The sequence below is a fragment of the Channa argus genome, chromosome 17, assembly GCF_033026475.1.
Source record: "Channa argus isolate prfri chromosome 17, Channa argus male v1.0, whole genome shotgun sequence".
Lineage (NCBI taxonomy): Eukaryota > Metazoa > Chordata > Actinopteri > Anabantiformes > Channidae > Channa > Channa argus.
Window position 1 is genome coordinate 2,751,951 of NC_090213.1, and position 18,702 is coordinate 2,770,652.

An 18,702-nucleotide genomic window follows, 5' to 3' on the forward strand; every position below is an offset into this window, starting at 1 on the left:
TTTCTGTGACCTCTGACCCGTGAACCTCTCACTTCCCGTTGTTTTTAATAGTAAGACTGATGTGAGATTTTCCTTCTGCTGTTACAGTTGTGTCTGCATCCTCGTGTGGGTGTTAACTTGTGTTTGACAAAGTCTTCATGCCCGAGCGAGCCACTTAAAAGCCAGTCAGCTAAATGTAATGTAATGTGAGGCGATGTTTCACTCGCCCAGAACATCTATATATTTCACCACGCTCGATTTGAGCTGATGAACGGCCGACCAGCGACGTTAGCCACCGCGACGATCCATCTGCATTCAGGGTATTTCTCAGCTGTCATTATTGATCACTTCAGACAAGGAAAACTCCCCCCGGTCCCTCGCCGCACACACTCCTGTGTGTGTTTATTCAAGCACCTAAATGTGTAAATTTGTTTGCGTCCACTTTGTACTTGAAGTGTATAGATGCAGATCTGGTTTTATGTAACCAAGCAGCTGTTTAACCCCCCATCATATGAAAATCTGTTTTGATGTCTTTTATCATATTTTTGTTATAATTTCATTGGCATCATAATTTGCTTTTTTAAAAAGCACAGAGTTTTTTTAAAATTCGTTCTTGTCCAAAACAGCTGTCCCACATGTGTGCGTAAGATTAAAACTGTTTCAAGATTATAAAACATAAGTTTGATATAGTATGACAAATAATAGCTACATATAAAACCTAATTTACAGATGTAAGTAGAAATTACAACTGTAAGTGTCACACGTATATTCACCAGATTTAGGAGCTGCTCATTTACACCGATCAGTCATAACATGAACACCTGTGCAATTCAATGCAATCCAGTACAGTGGCCCTGCCCTGAATTTTCATATTTATGGATACCTCATTCATTTTTAATAAGGTGGCCAAAGCTGTAGAACTATCTCTTCTTAAAATCCAATCCAGTATGACTCCACCACCAATTATGACCTCAATAATAAACACACAGTAGCATTAAAATTATAAAATTATATACTTGTAGAATTCATGACAGAGCTGCTGTAGTTGATTGCATTAAATTGCACAGGTGGTTATAATGTTATGGTTGATCGGTGTATTTACTATACTAAACTGTACTATATGCGCAGCATAGTAGGCTACATGGTCCTCAGGAAGAATCCCAGCTGGCTGTGGTCTTTATGTGTGGAGTTTGCATCTTATCCCTGTGATGGTGTGGGTTTGCTCCAACAGTCCAAAGACATGCATGTTAAGTTAACTATATAGACTGGAGACCTGTCCAGGATGGACCTCGTCCTTCACCCATGGGCAGCTCGGACAGACTCCAGCCCACAGGACCCTGAACAGGATAAGTGTTTAAAGATAATGGATGGATGGATGAATATTTATATTAGATTGTCAATAAATAAATAGGATTACAAATCATTTTAGTTCCATAGCAAATTCTGGGTTTTACAAGAGCTCTGAAAAGTGTGTCCAATTCATGTTAGGGCGCTGTGCAAAAGTTGGAATTTTAATGGGTTATTTAATGGTAATCCTGCTTAGGGGGCCTAAAGGTGTGTGTGTGTGTGTGTGTGTGTGTGTGTAAGGCAGGATCTATATGAGCCCGTCCAGCCAGCTCTCTGTGCACTTCATCATGCTGAGCCAGAACATACTGCAGTTGTTCGACAAAAGCCGGAAGCAGGAAACAAATTCAGCCTGAAATTCCCTAATCGTTACAGACCAGTCAACTGAAACAGCCAGACGGATTGTGTGTGTGTGTGTTACACTACAGGTCTGAATGGCTGTGTGTGTGTGTGTGTGTGTGAGTTCACTGATTACTGTGAGTGTGTATTAAACAGGATGGGAACGGCTTGTAAAGGGACTGTGTTTCAGCATTCTAGGTTTCAGGCATTTGCTCAGCTCAGTGTGACCAGGTGATGCTCGACTGACCTTCGCAGCTGCAGGTGGAAACAACACACACAGCGGTTGCACGATGTTCACCTGACTTGAATCTTTTAGATCTAAAGATTGCAGGTAAAACCTGAGATTGATGGAAAATAGAAATTCGGATTTAAAGCTGCTGCAAGACATTTTAACACCAAATGAATAATTTCTGGTGTCTGTACCGTCACATCTTCACACAGAGAAAACTAAATTCAGCCACAGTGAAGGAAAACTCACTTTTCCACGTTGCTGATTTGTTTTCTGCTCTAGTACATGTACTGATTGTTTTGCCTTGGCAGTGAATCAATGTATTCAGCTCCAATCAACCCTGTTTCCTAAAAATAATGTTTCTATGCAACATAGAAATGCTAAACTGCAAACACACACACACACACACACACACAAATGTGGCCTGGGAACATTTTACTGATATGTTCAGTTTCAGTGCACTTTTCACTTGCTATTTGCATTATCAACATCTTCCCGTTAAGAGAAAACACAGCCCAGTTGTAGATGCACATAAACAGCTCAGGACACAGGGCTGCTCCTGTATTTCCTGGATTGAAAAAGGTGCTATTAAAGGTGTTGCTACTGCAACAGTGACGCATTCGGAGTTCTTACTTGAACCACTTGACTGGATTCAACTAGTGGAGCCAAGTCTCGTAGATGTTGTAGAATATAGAATCTTTCAGGACAAAAAAGACGGAGAAAACATAGAAAACAACCAGAGCACAGGTTCTTCAGGAGCAGGATTGAGAACCACTGTACTAAAAAGTCTTACAGTAAAGTCTTTACAGTAAAGTTGGCTTTACACATGTGAAGATACTGTCACTGATGGAAGGATAAGGATGTGAAGTTGGACCAGATTTTCCTATGCAGTCGGATGTAATAGCTACTATAGTGACTAAAACTTCCATTTCATGTTCAATGTGGCTCAGAGATAAGTGTGAGAAATCATCTGACCAACATGAAATCGTGTTTTCTCTAAGCTCTCTGAGGCTACGCAGTTGCACCGATCACAGCTGTTTAACACAATTTCTCATTTCCCTGAAATACTACAAGGCAGAGAGAGAGCAAATCTAGCTACAGAGCTATGGAGTCGTCAGTTTTAGGAGAAATACAGCCGGTTAATAGAAAACACAGAAAACACACCTTTAAGTGTGACTACAGAAAAGGTCAAACACTCCCCTTTAGAAATACATTAGTGCTGAATTCTTAATAACAGATCATTCGTCATCTCTGTCCATACATCAAATGTTTCCAGCGACTCACATCCATAACATGACATCGTGCTAAGCGTCGTGCAGGAAGTCCCTCTGACTGAAGTCTGTGGGAGCCTATGTTGACTTCACCTCGCTGATGCTTTGGGAATCTGATTAGTTTGTTGTTCTGTGCACTCAGGCGCCCGCTCTGTCATCTGTGTTCATTTTCCCCTTTGTTTACTTCCCAGTGGTTCATTTGTTAATTATTAATTTGATCCCATTAATCAGCTCATTTATTTACTTATTCAATCTCTTATGCATTAATTACTGTATACATGTTTCTCAGGCTTTTATATATCAGCTTAATCAGCTTCTGCCTTTCTTACATTTCCTGAGCTTCTTCAGCTGAAGGTTATTAGTGAACTCTGCATGCTGCTCAGAGAACAAAAGCCCAGCGGCTCCAAACTGCAATAAAACTCCTTCTCAACTTGCATGTGTGTGTGTGTGTGTGTAGGTGGGTGTTTACTGCAGTGTTTTACTTGTAATTATCAACAGCTCAGCAGGGAGACTGTGTGTGTGTGTGTGTGTGCGTGTGTGTGTGTGTGTGCGCCCACGCATGAAGACAAGTTGGAGAATTTCAGTGTGAAGTTACATCCAGCTGTTTCCAGGATCATCAGCAGTAACCCTGCACTGCACGCGTCCAGATGAGCAGGATGTGTCTGTTTCAACGTAACCAACTTTGCGGCCATGCTGAGATAAAACCTGCAGTAGTTATAATGAAAAGAATAGTGATAACGATCAAACTAAACCTTTAGAGTAACAGAACATTTGTGTCCTGATTTTTATCAAACACAACTAACTTTATAAAAAAAATATTAGTATATTTTAAGTTCATCACACACATTATAAAACAATGACCAAAGGTTTTAAACTCTAATTTGTGAATCCGAGAGCACTGGGGCAAATTTAGCTGCTATATTTCGGAGCTCTGTGCCAAATGTTAGGATTTACAGTAGAAACTTTTCTTCTAATGTTCTTTTTACCTTTATTAAACTTTTATTTAAAGAATGACATGGACTTGTTATGCAGCACAACCCACATAAATGATGGTTTAATCGGACTATGCTACTGACACTGATCAATAGAATCGGTATCAGCACTGATTTCATTATTATTTTAGATTATGAGGAGGAGCAGGAATCACCAGGAATCACCAGGACTAGTTCAATCCGTTTTAACTGCAGAGGCAGTGGATGCTTAGTGCTTAGAGAAGAGAGTTGCTAACAGTATCAGTATCAACATTACCACTGTAGTGCCCTTGAGCAAATCCGTTAATCCCAACTGCTCCAGTGGAGCAGCTCAGTAGCCAACAGGTCAGACTGTGAGTGTGTGTGTGTGTGTGTGTGTGTGTGATTGTGTGACTGTGGCATCACAGTTCTGTATAAAAGAGGTGGTCTCTCAATGAAACCACCCTCAATTTACTGCAAAATACTTCGATATCCAGTATTGGCCTGTGTTTACGGCACCATCCGTAGTCACTTTTCACCCTTAATTTCAAAATAAAGGCACAGGTCATGTGTAAAATACATTTTTAGAAAAGAAAAATACAATGTTCTATTCGTGCCTATTTAATAAATAAATCCACATTGATGCTTTGGATATTAAATGAGTATAAACTAAAGTTAAATAAACATAAGTCCACCAAAAGCCCTGCTACTCTTGCTCTCAGCCCACTCGATTTATTGAGCGAAATGTCCTTTTCCATGTATGCTGTACAGTTCTACAGTACATAATGTGATTCATAGCAAAAAAATTTAATATATAGGATTTTGATTCATAATTAATTACTATAAAGATTAATTTACATCAGTGTAGCTCTGACTATCAAGCTCTGTCTGTCCTTTGTCTATTCACCCCGATCCTACCCCCCCAATACACACACGAATACGAAACACACCTGCCGGGTTCAGGCAGTATTGACTGTTCTTTGGCTCCAGCTCAATTACTATTTGGCCTGAAGCAATGAAAAAATGGATGTAAGAGGGAGGGAAAGAGGGTCAGAAGATGGAGGAGGAGGAAGAGCAGAAAGAGGAGGGTAAAGAGAGGGAAGACAACAAGGAAAAGAGGATGAGGGGAAAAAATGAAGGATGGTTCCGACTGTCAGAGCATAAATATGACTGATGCACAGTTAGAGAGCAGAGGAAGACAAAAAGATGTGAATGTAAAAGCAATAATTCTTGTAAGAAGCGATAGCGACAGGAGTTTTTGACAGGCACTTACACCAGCCAGTCAATAAAGACGAATCAATATGTAACTAAAACGATCGATGGCTGCCTCAACCTGTGTGACACACACACACACACACACACACACACACACACACACACACACACACACACACACACACACACACATATCCATGCCAATGCACCGCTCAAACTAAAGCCATGTCAAGATAGACAGTACAGAGAATTCACCTTAATGTGGGAAATAAAGGCAGTGTGATAATTACCTTTCAGACCATGTAATTCATTCAGTTACACTGGCCTCCATTTACTGCACTGCAAAAAACCCGCTAAACTGCAGTTTGCCTGTGACCAAGTTAAATTTGTAATTATGGAAATTGAGATGATGTTGTTGTAAAAAGGTGCTATAGAAATAAAGTTGAATTCAATTCAATTTAAAGTTGTGTAGTTTGGATCTTCAAATCTAAGTCACCTTCATGTTAATGGTATGTGTGAACCTCAGTCTCATTTATTTACCTATTTTTTAACTGTGATGTTGTTTAACAAGTATTAAAACAGACACCAAGCTTTCACCTTGATGCTTTCCTTGAATTTTTCAATACATGCTGCAAAGTCTACAAAAGGCTGGTTTTCCTTTTTTTTTTTTTTTTTTAATCAAATGAATTTAATTCCCTAAACTAATAATTTTCAGTGAAAAAACTAACTACTGATCATTTACATTGGCTTAGCTCGAAAACATAAACCTGACACCCTTTATTGACTGTGCGTGTGATACTAATAACTGATAATTATTTTCTGGGCTTGTTTGTTTCACAAATTCATTTGGGTTATTTTACACCATCGGCAGGCTCTGGCTGTCCCAGTCTATCACTTCTCCCATGCATTTTTTGGTATTATAATATTAGTTGTAAAACATCCTGGTTTATCTTGCATGTCATTGCGGGTGGATTATGATTTGCTGCTCTAGATCTCTGCCTGATGACTGCTGGTTGTAATAAATATTCTAATCAGGATGCGGCGTCAGTGTGTTAGTTTGTGATGAATGTTTCCCGGTGGACTGACTTTTCTTCAGCCTGCTTTGTCTGTTTGAACTGAGAGGCATGAAACACGCAGTGCAAAACACCAATAGTTGTGTGTTAAAATGTTCTGTAAAATGTTAAAAAAGACTGAATCTGGACTGTTTAAGTTTCACTCTCCATGTCGGAAATATACAAGAGCTTTCCAAACTCTTTCATCTGCTTCCTCCCCATCCTTCCTCTCCATCTCGCCTTCACGACTGAAGTGGATTTAATAGGTGAAATCAATGAAACATCAGAGCTTCACTTGGATCCGTCATTTCAGTGTGTTTTAAGGAGCAGCTCTGCCTCGTGTTCAGCAAACACCACAATATAATTCCTCTGCAAGAAAACTGCAAAACAAAACAAAAAAAAAAAGACATAATCCAAAAGCACTGAGGCAAAACAGGAGCCAAGCAAATCTAATCAGGTATCGGAGAAGATACAGTTGTCACGCTGTCTGCTACGTGATTGTTTCGACATGCAGTCGTCCCGCAGGCCGAGCGGAGTGGTTAGCTGAGGTGCTAGCTACGGTAAAGCCGCTTAGCGTCACTGTCACTCTGCGCTGTTGTAGAGCACTGGGGTGCTTCAGAGCTCAGGTTCCACATCAGCAGATTACCCACAATACACCAAAGGGATTTCCTCGCCTCACAGAGTGCTCTCTGCCAAGGTTTGTGCTGTTTGTTAAATTCAGTGTAAACAGTGGCGAATGTGACTGTAGTGTTTTCTGACAGAGGAGGTCGTTGGAGCAGTAGAAAAGAGTTCAGGATTACACTTAACAATTACATTATATCACTGGAGCATTGGGTGAACACTGTGTTTCATTTATGTGTGTGAAGCGATTTGATTACTTCAAAGTTTTCAAACCATAAATGTCATTAAGATTTATTTTTGTTGTCCGGAATAGAACCTTCGCTACTTTTAACCTCAGCTTTTTCACAAAACAAAAAGTCAGGTGCAGAGATTTGGGAGGTTCGGACGCCACTTTTTACCAGACTGAGTTACTCAAGTACAATAGGAGCAATACAAACTGTTTTGCTTCTAGAATGAGTTGTCGGATCTAAATCCAGCAAGAACAGGAATTATCGCATGTTCTTCTGCCAAAACAAATATGGCAGCGACCAGTGTGTAAAAAACTGGAGAAACTTTCGCTGAAAAACCAAAAAGGCAAATAGATGAACAAAGAGAGTCTACACAGCAATGTGAAGCGGAAAGAACTTTGGAAAACAGAGCGAACTTCAGGTAACCTGCCGATGTCTATTCTTGAGAAACATGAGTACGACTGTTAGCAACTAACAGTCATTTAAAGACTTTAGCACAGTAGAGTTTGTTTTCAACTTTACTTTTGTCCTCATTAGTTATCTGAAAACAGCTCTAAACCACATTTTTATACCTCCACCTACCTGAGAGGTTCCCGATGCCTAGTATTAGCATCAACAGTGGATTATCACTAGGACAGATTCCATTTGCTCCTTAAATCCAGTCTATTAAATGTCTTCTGTACTGATTTCAACTCTATGGATTTCTGTGCCAATTGAGTTGATGTTTTCTACATTCTTCATCACACACACACAAAAAAAAAAAAATCAGGTCTGTCAACATGAGATTATAAATGGATCTGTTTCTTCTGCTACTTGTGTATCAGCTGAAAATTTGATTTTGCAACGTGATAACAAAATGCAACAGCAAGACCAAATCAAGCTGACATTCAAAAAGTCGGATGCAACAATAAAATGATCCTATGGCTCTGATGCAAGGGGTTTGATGTCTGATTGGTTAGATGATACCTCAAAACCCTTTCCTTGAGAAGGGAATATCTCTGCCCTGCTGCAGGTACCACAACGGGACGATGATCCCAAACATTATAGTAAATCTATAGATTAAAAAAAAAAGAAGTGGCCCATTCAGAGCTCAGCCCCATGGTGATGCTGTGGAATGACCTCAGATGAAAAAGCTAATCCAGGTTGCAGGATGACTGACTTTACCCATGAGCAGAATATAGTTGTGTACTTTTTATTGGTGATTAAGATAAGTGACAGATGTTATACTACATCTGCACTTTTCTGCCCATTTTTCTTTAATTTATATTCTTGCTGTGTTACAGGACGACGTCTTCATAATCAGTCCAACCTAAAAAACTCAGATTGTCTTTACATGAGAATATTCGAGCTTTATCTAATGTGTGGGTGGTTATTTAGGTGTGTTGAAGTAGACTGAGTGAAACAACAAGTGTTTCATCCCAATTTAGCATATTTATAATGTAAATGTCTAGACATTTAATGACACCACTAAATCTTGCAGGGGAAAGGCTTATAAAGTAATGCAGTGAGTGACATTTAACATTGGTGGAGGTCAAACGTTCGCTTTCCAATCCCAGGCTTTTTGCAGAACACTGGTTCACAGTGAGTCGCGGCCTCGCGGGGGCTTCATTTTTTCCTCCATCTGCTGCTGATAGCGGACTCTGATCATTCATCACTGGAGCAGGTAATCAAATAAAACGAGCTTGACGAGGGAAAATAAAAACTAATTCAGAGTCAGAGTTCAGAAGGTTTTTTTTTTTTTTTTTCCCCTTTGTGTTGTTTTAGGCGCTTGTGATCGGAGAAGGGTGAGGAGCGTCAGCGTAGGCGGCACCAAAGCTAATACAGTGATTAATGTTTAGCTGCCTGTTGTGATTCATGGAAACATGACTAAGTGGTTGACTGAGTGTGAAAAGACGCTGACGTCAGTGTGCACACACAATGCACACACTCATGCTCTGCAGAGACAAACACACGCTCGCACACGGATGAGGTTATAGAACAACTCCATGATTGGTTAGTTAATGATAATTGTTGAAAGATCAGTGTATCACGCTGCAGTGAAACAATTAGTAACCCAGTCGCTCGACAGTGGATGGTTTTTTTCCCCCTTGCAGCGCTGGTTCCAGATGCCTCCATTTTGGAGCTGTGACAACATAACACTGAAGCCTTATCTTATGTTTTGTGCAATTGTGCTTCAGAGGAGAGAGTTGGTGATAACTTTACACTCCCCGAAACACAAACACAACCCCTGGTGATCTGTTTTAATTAGACACGTTTTAGAACTTTTACAACTGTTATTATTTGAGAGTCACGGGACTAATATAGCTTTGAATAAGTCCAAGCAAGTGAGAGACACTGTTTTCTATTGGGCAAAGCAGGACTTATGTCGTCAAATGACATATTCCAATGACTTGTACAGCTTTTTTTTAAAATACATTTTAAATCTATTAGAATATTCAATATTTATAGTATTGAATTTCTCGCAATTTAAGAAACTGAATAGTAATAGCTTCACCTCTGGTATCACATATTGTAATCTTTCAGTTACAAGTACTGATTCATCCATTCATCAACTTTTTAAATGAACAGGTACTAATATTAAAACCTATGCAAACATTAATTTATATCTATAAAATGCCATCATATGGCTGCTAAAGATGCTAACTGGTTGGTGGCTGCTTTGTGTTGTAATATGTTAATTGTATGGATGGTGAGGAGCTAAAATGCTGCAATTTCTAACATTAATATCCTGCAATAGTTGTTGCTAATTCAAAAATATTCCACATTGTAGCTGGTTTCAACTTTCTACTTCAACACTGCTAATGCTGCTGGTTTCCAGTGATGGACAGAACTCAAATACTACATCTTCTGTGTTGAACTATAATCATTTATTTGGAAATCGTATTAACATTTGACTTTCTCACCAAGACTTAGTGGTTTCTATAAGTGTGCCCACAGTTGTGGTTTTGTTTGCAGACGTCTGTGATTTTAACAATCAGTGAAATGACAAAAACTGATGCGAAATAATTCACAACATCTGCAGAAAAGCACCTCTTGTTTTTTGGAAAAAAAATAACCTCCTAGCAATCTGCGGTCAGACTTGCAACAGTGGGAAATGATTTCCTTAGCAAAGCTCAACAGCAATGTGTTGCTGCTGATAGCGATGGAAGTGGATTATTGTTAACTTTGTTTATCAGTTTCTACAGGGACATGTTCTTGGTGTTTATATTCATGCTGAGCTGTCATTCGCAAGGTGCCTGCAAAAGAACAAATCCAGCCATGCAACGCATCCAACGTCATTTTATCGCTTCATTAGTGCAAAAGTGTGCTGCAACTCTGTTTCCTCGAGTTTAAAATAGTGGCCATATAACAGGACAGTGGCGATACTGCAGGAGAAAACCGAATTTTACAGTGAAACTGAAACACTGTTGTAATTTGTTGTAATCTGTTCTGAACTATAACTGCTACATGCTCCTGTGTCAGCAGTCAACAAACTTTTCAACCCAACAGGCAACAGTGTGCATTGGATAACCAAGAGAGTTTGTACGAATGTGGACAATACATTCATGAAATACAGTGAATTCTAAACTCAAAGATAGTAAAACAAAAAACTGAGAGAAAGTAATGTTTTCTTCTTATCAGAAAAGCTTCACTTTCAGCCCTTTTGCAGTTTTTAAAATCAGTTTTCAAACACTTTATCTGATATTGTACAACACATTCCCTCTCTGTTTTCCTTTGTCTTGCATTAGAATAATTTTCTAGCGCCGTTCTTGTTGCCATATCAACCCATTGTGTAGCACTGTTTCCTCTCTGTACTGTATCAGCCCATTGTCTTCATGCTTGGATCTAATCCCTGCTGTGGAGCGGCTGTTGGGCTTATAGACTGTCTGAGAGCAGACGGAGGGAGGTTCCCCCTGTTCACAGAGATAATAGCAGAGCATTGGAGTGGAGTGGTTTATACACACACAAACACACACACAGCTTCTCCAGCTCTGCATGTGGCAATTATTTCTCCTCTCAGCAGCTTTTGGCATCCCCTCTCCCTTTTCCTAATCTCTTCTTGACTTTTACTCATCCTCATCCCTCACCCCTCTCTCTTTCTCTTACAACCCCCTTCTCCCCCCCCCCCCCCCACCCCTCCTATCTGCTCCATCTTACACTAAGCTCTTTGCAGCTTCACCTTCTTCAGCGCCTTGCAGCCCCACCCTCAAACTTGAGATCGTGACAGAGCAGTCCTCCCATAAACAGCGAGAACCTGAACAAAAATGGCACCGCTCTGATCCACTTTCCTAATCAAATCTGTTTTTAATGAAGTGGTTCTACAACACACAAGGCAAACAAATGTGTAAGTGAATTACAGTACATCACTTCAGCCTTTCCACTGCAATACGTGCAATAGTTGCATCATAGGGTTTGCAATGTCAAAGAAAGCAAATGAAGTCACGGTACGACTTTTGTTCTGACACAAAAACCCTCGCATGGTTCTCATTACCCCAAGACTGATCTACAAGTCTGTCTGATGTCTTCTCTTTTCTTGTCTGGCTTCACTAGTGGTCATTTGACAGAAATGACCCTGCTGACAGTTGTGGAATCTCTGCAGGCTGCAAAACATCGATCAGTCTATCTGCAGCCTTTGCAGACTCTGAACCTCCTGTTTGCAATTTCTGATTTGGACATCTCTCTCTTACAACTCCGGCCTGGTTCAGTTCTTACCTATCTGGATAAACCTTCACGGTTCTCTATTTCTACCTTTTCTCCGGTTTGCCACAGGCCTCAGCTCTTGGTCTTCTTCTTTCCTCCATCTACACTGGGAGATTATCACTGGTTATTATTATGTGTGGTGGGACTTCAAATATTGCAACATAAAAGTCGTTAAGAGGCTGATGATGGGCCGTGTTCAACTGGCAGACTGAACAAAAAGAGATCCATTGACAGCCACCATAAGTTTGTAATAATTACGATAATCAAAGTGATAACTAAGTCAATAAAGATCAAAACACGCATTAACAGAGCCGTCAACCCAAACTAAAGTGACCTAATATAGCGACACGTACAATGAACCATGTGTACGTGAAGCCTAATTAGCCCATTTTCTCCCCTTCTTACGAAACACAAGTCTGCATGTAAAAATTCATATCAAAATCATAAATAATGGCTTTTCCATCATTGATATGCTGAAGCCCCACAGCTCTTCCTGTCCTTTCCACTGTCTCATCATGCAAAAACTACAATTGACAATGAACAATGAAGTGAACGAAATTATGGATTTTTAACTAATAAGTCAAATTGAGCTAAATTTGCACACAAGGTTCACATCAGCAGCAAATGATTGTTCACTAGATGTGCGTCTCTGCAGTCTAATCAGCTGCTCTCGCTCATCCTGCCTCCATAGAGAGGCTTTTAGGGACTATGAGTGTGGGTCAGTTGCATTTCAACCACAATATGACCCTTATTATTTTTTTATCGTCTGGATTAGGGTCAGGTTTTTCATTCTCTGCTGTTATTTTTTCCAATCACAGTGAAACAAGAAACATTTATTTATGCTTTGAAACTATGGAAAATAAACCAAACAATTTTTCTGAGTTTTGAAGATTGTTCATGTTTATGCAGCTACAAAGGCTAAAAGAAAAATACACTTTATTTATTTCATTCAATTCAGGTATTGAACAAAAGTAAAACAGGACGTCGTATTCAAACTAGAACACTCAATCCCTCCTCCAAATGGTTAATTAACATAAAATGTGCCTACGAAGAAAAAGAAAAACTGAAATTGGACTAATCCCCGTGGAACCCGTCCACTTCAGTCCCAGTTTGTTAACGTCCCGACTTGAATCTTGTTGTATTTCCAGATTCCTGCCAGGCTGCAGGCCACAGGGAGCCCAACCAAGCATCTACAGGTCAAACGCTTACGTCTCTAATCTTTAGTTTATCATTGACCCACTGAGAAAATAACAGATGTGAAGCCGCTTCTTTAAACCACCTGTGCTGTTACTGGTGGAGCTTCCCTCTGGAGCCGTAATCTGCAGGTTCTCATGGTTTTTTTGTCCTTAGTTTCAAAGGATTGTGTTGCCATGTTTGCACTGTCCTGTCAGTCTCACTTGGACATGTTATGTTTGCTTCTGAATAAAATCCTTCAACTGAGATATGCTCTGAAAACATCTGTCAATTAAGGAAATCTAAAAAAAAAAAAAAACCTGCGCTAATGAATAATAATGGCCACAGTAATTTTAGTATTAGGTATTTTTGCAGCAGTGTAACAGAAAGTGGCATTTTCTAAAGGATGTGTTGGAAAGAAATCGGCACAAATTGAGGCGTCTCTTCTTAAGTATAATAAAAGTGACAAATGTAAATGTTTTCTTATATTACTCATAAGACTCAGTGTGAACGTGTGGAAAAGCAGAGGCAAGGAAAATAAATCGAACTTCTGCAGATCGGTAGGTTTTGAAGCCAGTCTGTCTGAGCTGTCACATAAAATGTGCACTAGGAAACATCCTTACTGTCACTCGATCAACTCGTCCGATGACAGGGACTGAAAAACAGCTCCTGAAATTTCTCTGCACGTTTTAGTAAAATGCAGCTTGTTCAAAGAAAGAAAAAGAGCAGTTGATGTTGGAGTCCAATCATACAAACAAACAAAATGTTGCTTTCTCTGCAAAAATGCACACAAGCAGATAAGATTCAAAAGATTGATTTAGTTTTGCTTATACTTTTGGGATGTCATCCAGAATGTGCTTTTTGCTTGTGTAGCATCGATCTGAAATTCGGTCCAATTCTATGATGGTTTTGATTATTGGATTTTATGTAGGCAAAACTTCTGTCACACCAACAAATGATTCCACATGGGAACTGTGCCCAAGTGTAGGAAGCACCTCAGCGGATCTGCAACACAGGAGACGTCGCTTCTAAAAATACAAAAGCTCGGTGGCTCCAGTCGAGAAATTTCCCTTCAGTTTTGTTTTTTTGCCCCCCTCCACGTTCTAACAGAGTGCGGGTTGCTATCATTTTCCCTGCCAAGCGCTCCGGAGATCTCCAGCTACACACTAACCGAGTTAACAGATAATCACATAACAGCAAACGGCCTCCATCCACACACACACACACACACACGCACCCTTCATCGCTGTCCTATATGAGATAAATGGGCACTATCGGCCCCCTACTTCCCTGCTAACAGATTAATGTGTAAGCGTATCCCTAGTTTCCCCTCTTCCCTTCTCACTTTCTCTGTGAAACACACACACTCCTCTGCTGCCTTATGTCAGTGCTTGACAACGTTCCCCCTCCTCCGGAAACACAGCAGACGATGTAGGCAATTGACAACGCGCATCTACGCACATTAGCGTACAAATAGGGAAACACACACACACACACACTTGTGGCCACGCACAGTTTGATGCAGTGTTAAAAGCAGCAGACAAGCTATGATTGAGTCAGACATCATACATCCCATTATCTGCGGGATACATCTTCACACTGCTGTACACATCCACACACACAGATTGATGTCCGTGCCAGTTATGCTAACAGATTTTAGCTTCCTACGTGAGTCGTGCAGCCGTAACCCGCTGTGCTCACCACCAGCACCACCAGCTGCAGGAGCAGCAGCAACCATCCAAGACTTTTAGTCATGTTCGCGGAAACTGCCAGAACAAGCAGCCACCCAATTAACGCCCACACGCTGCTTCCTATTACAGAGAGCTGGGTCACCATGAGCTGCCTGGTAACCTTTAATCACACAGTGAACAACGCCATCACAACAGGAAAATGGATGTTCCAGCACGATTTGTTCAGCATTAATCTACTTTTTTTTTCTGCTCTTGCAGCTCCACGAAAATATAACACAAACATCCAGATAATATAAGAGGCATCAAAACGACAAAGGCCAAAGCCAGCTCTGAACAAAAGTCTGGATATTTTCGGAAAAAGGTAAAAAGCTGCTATACATGCAGCAAATAAATGTCCGTAAAGGATAAAGATGCAATAGTCAATAGTCTGTTCGTAATGTTGTCACCGATTCCCTTGAGATCAGCAAGAATGTGTTCTTGTACTTGACTTCCTTAACCTGTCAGTGGCTCTCAGATCCTGTTCCTACTTAACATGAAAACTATTAAAAAAAAGCTCAAAAAGACATTTTTTTCCTCAGAATAAAAATGTAACTACAGTTTATAGCAAATGTTAAATAGCACATTTAAAGTGGCAGATTAATACACTTTGGCTGCTTTGTAGTGACTATTTACAGCAGCAGGGCCAATTCAAAACAAACCACATTGAATATTATAAAATTATAATGTGTCTTTACCAACGTAGGCATTAGACATAAGGCTACACAGAGAATGCTTTTAAGTAGGATCCATTCACTGTGACTTATGTAAACTATTAGTTATTATGATCTAAATTAGGATGAAAAATGTTGCTCAAGTTCACATGAATTAAACTAAAATCACAGGCAGGTACAAAGTGATAGACTATGGGTTTTTTTAAATAAGAGGGGTGTGGAGGCTGGGCCCAGGACGCAACACAACACGGTCTAATGAGCATCCCTCTGTTAACGCATGGGAACCATTAAATCAGAGCACAGATGGAATTCTGGCACAAACTCGTTGTGGTGCCTGGATGAGGGAAAGCAAGATGAGAAAATCTAACTTCTAACAAGACTTTGCAGACTGTTAACAATAAAGTTGTGTGATAAACCTCACAACTTTATTCACAGTTGTTCCATAACTTGCAAGAGTTGCTGGAAGTTTGAGTTTGCTGAACCAAGTAAATCAATCATGAGCACAGGTGATGAAGTACGGTTACTCAAGTAGTGTACTTAGGTAGTGTGTGTACTTCCATTGTATTACTACATTACTTTTACCCTACTACAATTCAGAGGGAAATGTTGTGTTCTTTACTCCACTACATTTTCTTTTACTGCTTTAGTTATTAAAAGTACTTTTACTTTCAGTTTGTGTACTTCTACCACCTCTGTTCATTAGACTAAATCAGGAAATACACAAGGTTCTTATGTAACCCAGTGAAAAAGCTAATATGTAATATTTCTGACATCTCATAATATCTGAATATGTCCCAAACAGTAGTACCTATAGGTGCCTTAGAGCATCATGACGACACTAGCTCCGGGTGGGCGAGTGGGTGTGTGTTTGATCCTCTGCACCCCTTCCTCGAAGTTTTTATCTGCTGAAATGTGTAACAAGGCTGCTGCTGTCAAAGCAGCGAGCCCCCTTATCTTCGCCTGAGCGTCCTTCCAACAGACGAGGGGGGTACTCCACTAAGAGGATTTCTATTTTGGTATTTAATTTAATTTCTTGGTGGAAGGACGGCTTGTAATTTGATGGTTTCTCTATGAAGACGTGTTTGCTTCTGTAATCTAAATTTGTTTTAGTGCAGATAGGGGATTAATTACGAGCTCAGAGAGTCGCTGCTGAGGTTCTGTTCAACTCTGTGCATGTGTGTGTGTGTCTCTGTGTCTAGCGTGTTCGTGTGTGTATACATACCTGTAACACGGGGAGCAGATCTGTAGGGTCATGTGTTTGTTTTGATGTGTTTGTATTTGCCTGGAGGCTGCTGCAGTTTGAGTTTCTTTGTGCACTGACAAGCTTTATTTCTAGCGATACACTCCTGAGACATCCATGCAGCACAATGCAGTGTGTGTGTGTGTGAGTGTGTGTAACAAGCAGATTCCTCCAGAGGTCGAGTGCTGTCTGAGTTTGTGCAGATAAAGTTTAAAGTACACATAAACTAAATAAAAGAGTGTAAAATGATGAGTCCATTTGGTCTTTATTGTCTTTCTTTGTGTGTCTGTGTAACCCTGTGCTGATTTGTGTGTGCGTACCTGTAGTGCCGTGTGTCTCTCAGCGCTCTGTTGCTGGGGATGCGTTCACTCTCCCTCTGGTTGAAGGCGTACAGGGTGTAGGGGTCGTCACCGGGTTTCCAGCGTCGAGCGTTCAGGTAGCTTCTCTCGTCAAACCCCTCCAGCATGTCCTCCCACTCCGCATCCGAAATCTGTCGATCAGGTTATCAGTTAATGTCCAATCAACGAGGAAGATATTTCCCCTTCACTTCCTGTTTAGAAGCTACTTCGTCATTTTAAATTTGCCGAATTTTGTCACATTTACTTCACTCAATTCTGTCATCACCACCCAGCCCATGCTCCTTCAGCCAATCAGTCCACTGGCTCCTGTCATTCTGTCTTTCCCAGCTCCACTTACACAACCCGCATCCTCCCCAGCACCAATCCAGAGGGTGTAGCTGAAGCTTCAACCTGATGTTCCATTTCCCTCGTCCTCTTTGCCACCACTACCTTGAGGAAATTCTTTCTATTTGCTAAGTCTTACAACTTACGTGTGTTTCAATGCTGCACTCATTGTTAGGGTCTAATTGCCGAATTCTTCATCGTCCCTTAATTAATACTCATTGACGGCCTATATTGATTTGTCCTCACTGAAATAATACATCAGCTACACATGAGTTTCAATCCATTTGCATGACAACCGGGACTTTTTCCGGCGCTATTTCTCTATTTTTAACTAGAAATCAAAATGGAGCACAACCTAGGATCAATAAGCAGAATGTTTTAACCTTCTGCTGCACGTATGTCTTTCGTGACCCTGCTTCAAAACCTCATTTATTACATGACAACAGAGAGTATGTTGCTTGGTTTTAAATGAGCAGTACAAGGATTTTACGGCTGACTTTTCTTTGATTCACTCACTGGACTGGATGATACAGTAACTGAATGTGAGGTCTAGGTTAGAAATGTCTCAGTCTAAGATTCTAACCTCTGATTATCCACCCAAGATATATTGTCTGTGAGTCCCCAGCAGAGAGGCTTCTTAAACGCACCGGGAGAGCTTTTAGAGGTCATTTTACTTAAAGAAGATTCAGAGAGGTTTTCAACGTTCTGCTTGGTTGGTGTTTAACAAGATGAATGTTGGACTGAAAGTTTTTCGTCGGCTTTGTTCTCTCCTTGTTTTGTTAACAAACGCTGCACTTTGTCTCCCAGAAGCTTGTGTCGAGCTGATCCGTGTGTTGCTGGAGGCTTTGCATGCTTTCAAGTTGCTGCATTTCTTTATTTTCGGATCACGCGAGTTTGAGCTGCAAACACATAAACAGCTAAAGACGAGTGTTTTCCTCCGGTGTTTACAGGAGGTGTATGCAAACGGAAAACATTAATAATTCAACAATAAATCAATTTGTTACGACGCTGTGTTGAGAATTTTGTTTTGAAACTTAAAACTTTACCTGTTTGCTTTAGTTGGGAGTGGGAACAGTCAGTCAGCCTATTAATCATTCAGACAGTCTTTAAGCATAATAATCAGTTGGAATGATCAGTCTGATAGTGTGGCAGAGTTTAAAAGAGAAATTAAGAAATGAAACACTACCTGAGCTTTTCTTTCGTTTTTTTTTTTCCTGTTCTGGTCCATTTGACATGTTTTCTGATAAAGCAGCACTCATGCTTAGGAAATCACATCCTTCATTAGGTAGTAGCTTTTG

The 18,702-nt window shown here is 40.3% G+C and overlaps 1 protein-coding gene across 3 annotated transcripts in view; it reads right to left on the minus strand.

The window, feature by feature from the left end:
* Window positions 1-18,702, minus strand: part of galnt14 (UDP-N-acetyl-alpha-D-galactosamine:polypeptide N-acetylgalactosaminyltransferase 14 (GalNAc-T14)) — a 136,742-nt gene that overhangs the window by 94,735 nt on the left and 23,305 nt on the right. For all 3 annotated transcript variants that reach the window (XM_067481714.1, XM_067481713.1, XM_067481715.1), the window contains exon 2: window positions 17,042-17,211. In XM_067481714.1, the coding sequence (XP_067337815.1) occupies window positions 17,042-17,211 (170 nt within the window). The remainder of the gene's footprint in view (window positions 1-17,041; window positions 17,212-18,702) is intronic.